Source organism: Coregonus lavaretus (assembly GCF_964263955.1).
Source record: "Coregonus lavaretus genome assembly, chromosome: 30".
Classification (NCBI taxonomy): domain Eukaryota; kingdom Metazoa; phylum Chordata; class Actinopteri; order Salmoniformes; family Salmonidae; genus Coregonus; species Coregonus lavaretus.
Window position 1 is genome coordinate 35,465,100 of NC_140017.1, and position 13,336 is coordinate 35,478,435.

Here is a 13,336-nt window from a genome sequence, read left to right on the forward strand (position 1 = left end):
CTTAAGTTTTAATAAACTTTCTGGTGTGACGCAATTGTGGTCCTCTGGTCGTCTGTCTGAACCGTGACATATATATTATAATGATTGTTGACATGGTAAAACAATTCCGTCTGTGAGCTGTAATAATTATTGGTAAATGCACAATGGGCCAAATCCTTACTTGAAATCTGCATGCATAACAACATTTCTTTGTTCAAATCTTCCACTGACAATATGCATGATTTACATGAAAGTCACACGTGCATACGTCAATTTAGGATTTGACACTAGAGTATATGAGCAATATTCCGTTTGATTTGATATGACAAAAACCTGATGAAAACACTGCTCTAGGTTGTAATGATGGATAATTTACTATAACATAAATGTTCATTACTTTCCAGAGTGTTGGTTCTAAGAGAACATATGGTCATGTCAGCAGGGAATCACAGCTTTGTGACAGAGTTTGTCATCGTTGGGTTCCCTGGACTTCAGCCAGAGTTCTACGGCCTTGTCTCAACTGTATTATTCTTGGTATATTGTTGCATTTTAATAGGAAATGTTGTTGTTCTTATCTTGTTTGCAACTCATAACGTTCTCCATAAACCCATGTATTTTATCATTTTGAATCTGGTTGTGTCTGACATACTATTCAGCACCACCACTTTACCAAAGATTATTGCCAGGTATTGGTTTCAGGCGGGAGCAATTTCTTTCTTTGGTTGTTTTTTTCAAATGTACTTAGTGCACTATTTTGGATCCGTAACTAGCTTTCTCCTATTGATAATGGCTTTAGACCGATATGTGTCAATCTGTTACCCACTCAGATACCCAAAGGTTATCAACAACTCCACCATTCATATATTCAATGCCACTGCGTGGGTGCTTGCACACCCTCCCTCTCTTGCTATGGTAATCAGGGCCTATCCTCTTCCTTACTGTGACTCAAACACAATCATGCAGTGCTACTGTGATCATGTTTCCATAACAACGCTTGCATGCACTGACAGGGCCCCTTATGGTTTATCTGCTTTTGTTGTAGCAATGGTGGTATTACTGGGACCCCTTGCTTTTATTATATTCTCATATTGCTCTATTATTATGGCAGTTCTTAAGATTGCGAGCACCCAAGGCCGCCTCAAAACCCTTTCTACCTGCAGTGGTCAGCTGATCATCATTGCCCTGTATTATCTCCCCAGATGTTTTATTTATCTGTCTAGCAATATCGGCATTAGATTCAGCACTTATTTACGTATTGTTATTATCATGTTGTATAGCCTGCTCCCTCCTATGATCAATCCACTGATATACTGTCTAAGAACTGAGGAAATAAAACAGATCTTGGTCAAGCGATTTAGAAAAACACAAGTGCGTGTTCAATAAGAGAGAATAGGACTAATATTATTTTGTGTTCGATCAAATAAAAATACTATACTGTGTATGTGAACACGTGTGTTTTATAAGTGTTTCATCGCTGATTTCTATGGCCTAACTGTGAGCATAAAGACAAGGTGTTTAGCCTCCAAAACAAAAGGCTTGTTTGTTGTTGTTTCATCATCACACAATTAACAGTTAGTCCAACTGAAGTTCTCTTAGAAAAAAAGGTGCTACCTAGAACCTAAATGGTTCTTCGACTGTCCCAATAGGACAACCCTTTGAAGACCCCTTTTGGGTTCCATGTAGGACACTTTCCACAGAGAGTTCTACATGGAAGCCAAAATGGTTCTACGTGGAACCCAAAAGGGTTCTATCTGAAACCAAAAAGGGGTTCTCCTATGGGGACAGCCGAAAAAACCTTTTGGAACCCTTTTTTCTAAGAATGTACAGTACCAGTCAAAAGATTGGACACACCTACTCATTCAAGGGTTTTTCTTAATTTTTACTATTTTTTACATTGTAGAATAATAGTGAAGACATCAAAACTATGAAATAACACATGTGGAATAATAATAATAATAATATGCCATTTAGCAGACGCTTTTATCCAAAGCGACTTACAGTCATGCGTGCATACATTTTTTGTGTATGGGTGGTCCCGGGGATCGAACCCACTACCTTGGCATTACAAGCGCCGTGCTCTACCAGCTGAGCTACAGAGAATCATGTAGTAACCAAAAAAAAGTGTTAAACAAATCAAAATATATTTGAGATTTGAGATTCTTCAAATAGCCACCCTTTGCCTTGATGACAGCTTTGCACACTCTTGGCATTCTCTCAACCAGCTTCACCTGGAATGCTTTTCCAACAGTCTTGAAGGAGTTCCCACATATGCTGAGCACTTGTTGGCTGCTTTTCCTTCACTCTGCCGTCCGACTCATTCCAAACCATCTCAATTTGGTTGAGGTCGGGGATTGTGGAGGCCAGGTCATCTGATGCAGCACTCCATCACTCTCCTTCTTGGTAAAATAACCCTTACACAGCCTGGAGGTGTGTTGGGTCATTGTCCTGTTGAAAAACAAATGATAGTCCCACTAAGCCCAAACCAGATGCGATGTCATATCGCTGCAGAATGCTGTGGTAGCCATGCTGGTTAAGTGTGCCTTGAATTCTATATAAATCACAGACAGTGTCACCAGCAAAGCACCCCACCCCATAACACCTCCTCCTCCATGCCTTACGGTGGGAACTACACATGCGGAGATCATCCATTCACCCACACCGCGTCTCACAAATACACAGCGGTTTGAACCAAAAATCTCAAATTTGGACTCCAGACCAAAGGATACATTTCCACCAGTCTAATTTCCATTGCTCGTGTTTTTTGGCCTAAGCAGGTCTCTTCTTCTTATTGGTGTCCTTTAGTAGTGGTTTCTTTGCAGCAATTCGACCATGAAGGCCTGATTCACACAGTCCCCTCTGAACAGTTGATGTTGAGATGTGTCTATTACTTGAACTCTGTGAAGCTTTTATTTGGGCTGCAATTCCTGAGGCTGGTAACTCTAATGAACTTATCCTCTGCAGCAGAGGAAATTCTGGGTCTTCCATTCCTGTGGCGGTCCTCATGAGAGCCAGTTTCATCATAGCGCTTGATGGTTTTTGCGACTGCACTTGAAGAAACTTTCAAAGTTCTTGAAATGTTCTGTATTGACTGACCTTCATGTCTTAAAGTAATGATGGACTGTCATAATATGGACTTGGTCTTTTACCAAATAGGGCTATCTTCTGTATACCCCCCCTACCTTGTCACAACACAACTAATTGGCTCAAACGCATTAAAAAGGATAGAAATTCCACAAATTAACATTTAAAAAGGCACACTTGTTAATTGAAATGCATTCCAGGTGACTACCTCATGAAGCTGGTTGAGAGAATGCCAAGAGTGTGCAAAGCTGTCATCAAGGCAAAGGGTGGCTATTTGAGGATTCACACATATAACATATATTTTGATTTGTTTAACACTTTTTTGGTTACTACATGAATCCATATGTGTTATTTAATAGTTTTGATGTCTTCACTATTATTATACAATGTCAAAAATAGTACAAATAAATAAAAACCCTTGAATGAGTAGGTGTGTTCAAACTTTTGACTGGTTGTGTAGGTAGGGTGTGTACTCTGCTTACTTTCATGATTTGTGTGCACATGTATCATTTAAAACATAATGTTGGATGCATCAAACAACAGAAAACATATTGGGTACAATAATAGTTATTTTATTGTAGAACGTGTAAACAGAATGCTTGCCAACTCATCTCTAACACTACAGTACCTCTACGAGGCAGGAGTGAGGAACTGCGTGTATATATTTCAATTTCATTTATTCACTTAATTTGTCAGGGACCATGTGCAACATCTATGTTACAGAATGAAGATAATATAAGATGTACTTTACTTTATTGTCCGTTAACTTTATTGTCCGTTAGTTAACTTTATTGTCCATTAACTCTATTGTCCATTAACTTTATTGTCCATTAACTTTATTGTCCGTTAACTTTATTGTCCATTAATGGAAATATGTATTTATGCTCACACCCTAACCCCCCCGAGACAAACACACACCCGAGAGACTGGAAGCAATGGGTCAGACGCATGGATCAGCCGCAGAGCAATTGTAGGGGTTAAGTGCCTTGCTCAAGGGCACAACGGCAGGCGATGGAATCTAGGATGATGTCAGCAACACTCCGGTTGCCGGCTTACGCCACACCAGATTTTCTCGTCTGATCCAGGATTCGAACCTTCATCTCTCTCCTCCTGTATCTGTCCCCTGGTGGTTCAGGCCTGGTAGGTCTTGACCAGGATCCACATGAGCAGCACAGTGATTAAGACTACTGTGAAGTTCAGAAACAGCTCCTGCACAGACCGGTCCATTCTGCCCTGAGAGGGGTGGCAGGAGAGGAGAAGAAGAATAGGAGAGTGTCGAGACAGAAAGGATGAGGGTCCTTACACCTTGGTTGGGAGGGCAGGTCACTCTGTCAGGGAGGCCAAAGTCTCTGAAGGTGAAATCTGAAAGTGGGGGAAGAGGTTGACCTTGAATTTTCTGGTGACAAATTAAAACTGTATCCCATTGCTCTGAAAAAAAGCCTGGTCTGAAAACAACACCTTGCTCCAGGGACGGATTGGAACCAGAAAACGGCCAGGCCTTTTTACGCCCATTCTTTCTCTTGAGGCCACCATTATTAGCCGAATAATGAAACATTTTGTGCAAACCTAGAATTTAGACAGGCCCACTAGGCTTAAGGTGGACTAGCCCATTTGGAATTTTGGCCAGAAATGCCCTATGACCAGTCTGTCCCTACCTTGCTCCTTCCTCTAGCTCCTACCATTTCTGTAGCAGGTTGGCATTTATTGTCATGAATCTTGCCCTGAAGGCAGCTCTGCAGAGTGGTCAGAAGCTGGCATAGCCACAAAGTCATAAAATCTGATTTTAAACCTAACCCTAACCTTACAGCCAGGTCATCCATGATACAAGTCAGTATTCGACGTCCATCCATGTCTGAGGACATAGAGAGATGATGTGGAAACCATCCACTAGGGGCAACAGTGAGCGCTGTTGCCTTCAAGTAGGTTTCGGTTTTGCTAGAGTGTTGTGGACGGTGGATGGTGGATGGCAAACGGGTGTAAGCATCTGCTTCTAATTCCAAAGGTTGCAAGTTTGAGTCCTTTGATAGAAAGTTTTTTTTTTATGTCAATTTTTTTTAATGCCTAAACTTAGGATTTCGGAATTAACGTCTAAATTTAACCCTAACCTTAAAGATTCTGAGTGAAAGTCTAAATTTAACCTTAAAACATTTCGAAATATGACGTTTGGAACAACTTTGAAATTTGACATTTGAGAAACATGGATGAATGTGTAAATGTGACGTGAGACTGTGAGAGCTGGATTAACCATAACGCTAACCTTAACCACACCGCTAACCCTAATGTCTAACCCTAACCTGAAATTAAGACCAAAAAGTTCATTTTTGTTTTCATCAATATTTAAAATAGAGCCAATTTTGACTTTTCAGCTGGACCATCTAGTGGAAATCACTCAGTTCTGCCTCCAGGGCAAGATTAATGATAATAAACATCAACCTGCCTTTCTGTATTTGCAGATACATAGAAGAGTAAGTAACTTGACAGACACTTCCCTATCTACAGTGTGTCTATCTAGACAGTATAAAATATCAGCCCTTGGGCATTTACCTGGCTGGGTCTGGTGGTGGGTGTGACAGGTAGAGGTCCTTTGTAGTCCTGTGGTCCTGTGGTCAGGGTCTCAGAGTTGTCATCTGTCTTCTACAGTCCTGAGGGCCAGGGTCCACACCTAAAGTAACCCACTGCCAATCGACCGCCCACGGTTCAGATATAGTTTGTGGATGTTTGGGCCGTGGGGTGGGGCCGAACCCTCTGGAGCCTGACAATGGAATCTGACATGCGCGCACACGCGGACACTCACACACACCTCCTCTGCTGATGAGGGCAGGATCCAGGGGATGGGGGGGACAAGTGTTATTTATAAAAGCCCATTGTCTGAGCTGGATTACAGTAGTTCTAAATACAATACTCATTATTTGAATAATAAAAATTACAGATGAAGTGTGCTAGGAAAATATGCATCTCATGCTTTGGCTGGGATATGGATTCATCTCACACAATAACCAATGGCTGGGTTATGGATTCACCACACATAGTAACCAATCTCTGGGTTATGGATTCATCTCACTGTATTAAACCAATAGCTGGAGTATGGATTTACCTGACACAATAACCAATGGCTGGGGTATGGATTCACCTCACACAATAACCAATGGTTGTAACTATGACTCCCTGTATCCTTTTAGTGGGCCACATGGGCAGCCGATCCACTGCAAACATGCCACACACAATCATGCCATACAAAGTGTCCTTGTTTCCATTGGGTGTGTTGAGTGTGATAGAAGGAGTCAGGCGCAGGAGGAGAATCACCAAATGCAGAGTTTATTCCGTCATACACAAATAGCTCTGGATAGCGACAAACGAAACAGGCACAGGGGAAAATCTACCCTGGCAATACAAGGTAACGGTAGTTCCAACAATAACAGGCACAGAGGAAATATCTACCCCGGCAATAACAAGGTACGAGTAGCTCCACCGAGCTACACAACTCTCACGAATAAACAATCACCCACAAGGACAAGGGGAGCAGAGGGAACACTTATATGGTGAACTTATATGGGAACACTTATATGGTGTGGTCCTCTGTAGCTCAGCTGGTAGAGCACGGCGCTTGTAACGCCAAGGTAGTGGGTTCGATCCCCGGGACCACCCATACACAAAAATGTATGCACACTTGACTGTAAGTCGCTCTGGATAAAAGCGTCTGCTAAATGGCATATTATTATTATTTATTATTATTATTATACACAGACTAATGAGGGGATAAGAACCAGGTGTGTGTGATTGACAAGACAAGACAAATGGAATGATGAATAATGGAGCGGCAGTGGCTAGTAAGCCGGTGACGACGAACGCCGAAGCCTGCCCGAACAAGGAGGAAAGGCAGCCTCGGCGGAAGTTGACAGTACCCCCCCTTGACGCGCAGCTCCAACAGCGCGCCGACCCCGGCCTCGGGGACGGCCAGGAGGATGCGGAGCAGGGCGAGCCCGATGGTGACGGTGGAAATCCCGTATCATGGAGGGATTAAGGATATCCCTCATTGGGACCCAGCACCGTTCCTCCGGACCTTACCCCGCCCACTCCACGAGGTACTGAAGGCCCCCCACCCGATGCCTCAAATCCAGGATGGAACGGACAGAGTACGCTGGGGCCCCCTCGATGTCCAGAGGAGGTGGAGGAACGTCCCGCACCTCAGACTCCTGGAGCGGACCAACCACCACCGGCTTGAGGAGAGACACATGAAACGAGGGGTTAATACGGTAGCCTCAGCGTTGGCCTTTTGACGACGCACGGCGCGCTGGAGGTGAACGTGGGTAGCGTCCCACGTCTCCTCCACACGCCGAAACCAGTCATCCACCGCAGGAGCCTCGGTCTGGCTCTGGTGCCACGGTGCCAGAACCAGTTGGTAACCTAAAACACATTGGAATGGTGTTAGGTTAGTAGAGGAGTGGCGGAGAGAGTTCTGGGCATATTCTGAGCATGGCAAGAACAACGACCACTCCCCCAGCCAGTCCTGGCAGTAGGACCGCAGGAACCTACCCACATCCTGATTTACCCGTTACACCTGTCCATTTGACTTGGGGTGGAACCCAGAGGTCAGGCTGACCGAGACCCCCAGACGTTCCATGAACGCCTTCCAAACCTTGGACGTGAACTGGGGACCTCGGTCAGACACTATATCCTCTGGTACCCCGTAGTGCCGGAAGACGGGAGTAAATAGGGTCTCCGCAGTCTGCAGGGCCGTGGGGAGACCGGGCAGAGGAAGGAGGCGGCAGGACTTGGAAAAGCGGTCCACAACGACCAGGATGGTGGTGTTACCTTGGGAGAGGGGAAGATCAGTCAAGAAATCAACACTAAGGTGAGACCATGGTCGTTTTGGAACTGGTAAAGGTTGTAACTTACCTGCTGGGAGGTGCTTAGGTGCCTTACTCTGGGCGCACACCGAGCAGGAGGAGACGTACAATGTACTTACTAACTGTAAGTCGCTCTGGATAAGAGCGTCTGCTAAATGACTAAAATGTAAATGTAAATGTAATGTACATCCTCACGTCCTTAGCCAAGGTAGGCCACCAGTACTTTCCGATCAGGCAGTGCACTGTACGACCGATACCTGGGTGACTAGAGGAGGGTGACGTGTGTGCCCAGAAGATCATACGATCACAGATAAGAGCAGGCACGTACTGCAGCCCAGCTGGACACTGAGGTGGAGATAGATCTGTGCGTAATGCCTGCTCTATATCCGCGTCCATCGCCCACACTACCGGCGCCACAATGCAGGAGGCAGGGAGTATGGGGGTGTTGTCTCTGGGCCTCTCCTCTGTGTCATACAGCCGGGACAGTGCGTCTGCCTTCACGTTCTTCGTACCCAGAATGTATGAAAGTGTAAAATCAAACCGAGTGAAGAATAGGGCCCACCTGGCCTGGCAAGGATTCAGCCTCCTCGCTGCCCGGATGTACTCCAGGTTACGGTGGTCCGTCCAGACGAGGAAAGAGTGTTTCGCCCCTTCGAGCCAATGCCTCCACACGGTCAAAGCTTGGACAACAGCCAACAGCTCCCGATCACCAACGTCGTGGTTCTGCTCCGCCGGGCTGAGCTTCTTAGAGAAGAAGGCACAGGGGCGGAGCGTGGGTGGCGTACCCGAGCGTTGGCAAAGGACAGCGCCTATCCAAACCTCGGACGCATCCACCTCCACTACGAACAGTAGTGATAGATCGGGGTGGGCCAGTACCGGTGCTGAGGTGAACAGACCCCGCAGTTTGCTGAAGGCCAGGTCAGCCTCAGCAGACCAGCGGAGCCGGGACGACCCACCCTTCAACAGGGATGTAATGGGAGCTGCAACCTAGCCAAAGCCCCGGATAAACCTTCGATAGTAGTTGGCAAAGCCAAGGAAGCGCTGCACCTCCTTAACCATGGTTGGAGTCTGCCAATTAAGCACGGCTGCAATGCAATCTCCCTCCATCTCCACACCTGAGGTGGTAATGTGGTATGCGAGGAAGGAGACGGACTGCTGGAAAAACATACACTTCTCTGCCTTGGCATAAAGGTCATTTTCCAACAGTCGGGCCAGCACTTTGCGAACCAGGGACACATGCTCGGCGCGCATAGCGGAATACACCAGGATGTCATCGATGTAGACCACCACACCGCGACCAAGCATGTCCCGAAACACCTTGTTCACAAAGGAATGGAAGACGGATGGAGCATTCATCAAACCGTAGGGCATCACCAGGTATTCATAATACCCCGTGGTTGTGCTGAATGCTGTATTCCACTCATCCCCCTCCGGAACACGCACCAGGTTGTACGCACTCCTGAGATCTAGTTTAGTGAAGAGGCGCGCCCCATGCAATGACTCAATCACTGAAGGAATGCGGGGGAGAGGATAACAAAATCTTATAGTCTCCTTGTTCAGTGATCGATAATCAATGCACGGGCGCAGACCGCCAACTTTCTTCTTCACAAAGAAGAAAGAAAGTGGAGGGACTTATATACCCCTGGCCCAGGGACTCGGTGACGTATGTTTCCATAGCCATAGTTTCAGCCTGCGACGGGGGGTGGGCTTGTAGGTGGGCTTGTGGAGTGCTAGCCAAGGGATACTTAATACCACAGGGAAAGCAGGAGACTCAATAATTGAAAAAGTAACCTGCTCACAATGAGTCTCCTGGGTGATCATGGTGACTGGTACAGTAACTTCCTTAACAAACCCGGAACCTAATGGTCGACTATCAAGTGCTCTGATGGGGAGTGGAATGGATAGGGGAACCAATGAAATGCGTTGACGGCGTGAGAATGCCCTGTCCATAAAGATCCCAGCTGCGCCTGAATTGACTAGCGCCTTACACTGGGGAACTACCATGTGATCGGGAAAGTAGATAGGTAGGGTACAGTGTGCAGCAGAGGGCTCTGAACGAGTGTGCGTGTTCGATACCTGGGGTGATGCGAGAGTGCCCTGCCTGCCGCCTCCAGGCCCAAAAGAGCGTTGACTACGACGTGTGGTGTACTGTCCCTTCGTGCACCAGAGTGGCACTGTCGCTGTCTTCCTCCGCTCTCTCGGACGGCGGCTCCACCCAGCTCCATCAGCTCGGGATCCGAGTCGTCCGGGGTGGAAACGGGCAGACCCCTACCAGGACGTCCTCTGGCTGCCAGCAGGTAGTCCAAACGGATGGCCATGTCCACCAGTTTTGAAAAAGACAACATGGTGTCCCGGTAGGCTAGCTCCCGTCTGACGTCCTCCCGCAGATGGCACCGGAAATGGTCGATCAGGGCCTGCTCGTTCCACCCGGACCCCGCTGCCAGATTCAGAAACTCCAACATGAAGTCCTGTGTGGTTCTCGTCCCCTGCCTCAGGTGGACCAGCCGCTCGCCCGCCTGTCAACCCTCGGGCGGGTGTTCGAAGACTGCCCGAAAGAGGCAAGCAAACTCCCCGTAGTCCTCCAACGTGGCTCCTCCTTTGTTCCAAACCGTGTTGGCCCACTCCAGGGCTTTCCCAGAGAGGCAGGAAACGAGGACGGACACCTTCTCCCGCTCCGATGGCGGCGGCCTGATGCTGGAGACCGTCGCGGCCCCCCCCAGTCTCACTGGGAGAAACAGAGGGCCAGGTTGACAGAGAGGGATGGAGGGATTAAGGCTATACAAACGCCTCACACCGCGTGGCTGCTGCCTCTCTAACATGGTGGTTCCTGCACGCACGACCCACGTGGAGTTCCAGGTCTCCAGCAGCCTCTGGAACTGCCGTTCTGCGGCCAACAAGGCAGAGTTCATCTCAGCCTATGCTACCCTCCAGTCCCTCGACTTCTTGGCGCTGACGGAGACATGGATTACCACTGAAAACACTGCTACTCCTACTGCTCTCTCCTCGTCTGACCATGTGTTCTCGCATACCCCAAGAGCATCTGGTCAGCGGGGTGGTGGCACAGGAATCCTCATCTCTCCCAAGTGGACATTCTCTCTTTTTCCCCTGACCCATCTGTCTTTCTCCTCATTTGAATTCCATGCTCTCACAGTCACTAGCCCATTCAAGCTTAACATCCTTGTCATTTATTGCCCTCCAGGTTCCCTTGGAGAGTTCATCAATGAGCTTGACGCCTTGATAAGTTCCTTTCCTGATGATGGCTCACCCCTCACAGTCCTGGGTGACTTTAACCTCCCTTCGTCTACCTTTGACTCATTTCTCTCTGCCTCCTTCTTTCCACTCCTGTCCTCTTTTGACCTCACCCTCTCACCGTCCCCCCCTACTCACAAGGCAGGCAATACGCTTGACCTCATCTTTACTAGATGCTGTTCTTCTACTAATCTCACTGCAACTCCCCTTCATGTCTCCGACCACTACTTTGTATCCTTTTCTCTCTCGCTCTCCTCCAACACTACTCACTCTGCCCCTACTCAGATGGTAATGCGCCGTCGCAACCTTCGCTCTCTCTCTCCCGCTACTCTCTCCTCTTCCATCCTATCATCTCTTCCCTCTGCTCAAACCTTCTCCCTCCAATCTCCTGATTCTGCCTCCTCAACCCTCCTCTCCTCCCTTTCTGCATCCTTTGACTCTCTATGTCCCCTATCCTCCAGGCCGGCTCGGTCCTCCCCTCCTGCTCCGTGGCTTGACGACTCATTGCGAGCTCACAGAACAGGGCTCCGGGCAGCCGAGCGGAAATGGAGGAAAACTAGACTCCCTGCGGACCTGGCATCTTTTCACTCCCTCCTCTCTACATTTTATTCATCTCTTTCTGCTGCTAAAGCCACTTTATACCATTCTAAATTCCAAGCATCTGCCTCTAACCCAAGGAAGCTCTTTGCCATCTTCTCCTCCCTGCTGAATCCTCCTCCCCCTCCCCCTCCTCCCTCTCTGTGGATGACTTCGTCAACCATTTTGAAAAGAAGGTTGACGACATCCGATCCTCGTTTGTTAAGTCAAATGACACTGCTGGTCCTGCTCACACTGCCCTACCCTATGCTTTGCCTTCTTTCTCCCCTCTCTCTCCAGATGAAATCTTGCGACTTGTGACGGCCGGCCGCCCAACAACCTGCCCGCTTGACCCTGTCCCCTCCTCTCTTCTCCAAACCATCTCCGGTGACCTTCTCCCTTACCTGACCTCGCTCATCAACTCATCCTTGACCGCTGGCTATGTCCCTTCCGCCTCCAAGAGAGCGAGAGTTGCACCCCTTCTCAAAAATCCAACACTCGATCCCTCTGATGTCAACAACTACAGACCAGTATCCCTTCTTTCTTTTCTCTCCAAAACTCTTGAGCGTGCCGTCTTTAGCCAACTCTCTTGCTATCTCTCTCAGAATGACCTTCTTGATCCAAACCAGTCAGGTTTCAAGACTGGTCATTCAACTGAGACTGCTCTTCTCTGTGTCACGGAGGCTCTCCGCACTGCTAAAGCTAACTCTCTCTCCTCTGCTCTTGTCCTTCTAGACCTGTCTGCTGCCTTTCATACTGTGAACCATCAGATCCTCCTCTCCACCCTCTCCGAGTTGGGCATCTCCGGCGTGGCTCACTCTTGGATTGCGTCCTACCTGACCGGTCGCTCCTACCAAGTGGCGTGGCGAGAAGCTGTCTCCGCACCACATGCTCTCACCACTGGTGTCCCCCAGGGCTCAGTTCTAGGCCCTCTCCTATTCTCGCTATACACCAAGTCACTTGGCTCTGTCATATCCTCACATGGCCTCTCCTATCATTGCTACGCAGACGACACACAACTAATCTTCTCCTTTCCCCCTTCTGATAACCAGGTGGCGAATCGCATCTCTGCATGTCTGGCAGACATATCAATGTGGATGACGGATCACCACCTCAAGCTGAACCTCGGCAAGACAGAGCTGCTCTTCCTCCCGGGGAAGGACTGCCCGTTCCATGATCTCGTCATCACGGTTGACAACTCCGTTGTGTCCTCCTCCCAGAGTGCGAAGAGCCTTGGCGTGACCCTGGACAACACCCTGTTGTTCTCCGCTAACATCAAGGCGGTGACCCGATCCTGTAGGTTCATGCTCTACAACATTCGGAGAGTACAACCCTACCTTACACAGGAAGCGGCACAGGTTCTAATCCAGGCACTTGTCATCTCGTCTGGATTACTGCAACACGCTGTTGGCTGGGCTCCCTGCCTATGCCGTTAAACCCCTACAACTCATCCAGAATGCCGCAGCCCGTCTGGTGTTCAACCTTCCCAAGTTCTCTCACGTCACCCCGCTCCTCCGCACACTCCACTGGCTTCCAGTTGAAGCTTGCATCTGCTACAAGACCATGGTGCTTGCCTACGGAGCTGTGAGGGGAATGGCACCTCC

At 48.2% G+C, this 13,336-nt stretch overlaps 1 protein-coding gene across 1 annotated transcript; it reads left to right on the top strand.

Annotated features, from left to right (window-relative positions):
- Positions 1-411: 411 nt before the first annotated feature.
- LOC311105901 (olfactory receptor 2AT4-like) lies at positions 412-1,362 on the top strand (the record flags this gene model as incomplete). The annotated part of the gene is made up of 1 exon (XM_084148124.1): positions 412-1,362. The coding sequence occupies one exon, from the start codon at positions 412-414 to the stop codon at positions 1,360-1,362; it is 951 nt and encodes a 316-aa protein (XP_084004250.1).
- Between the last annotated feature and the right edge of the window lie 11,974 nt (positions 1,363-13,336).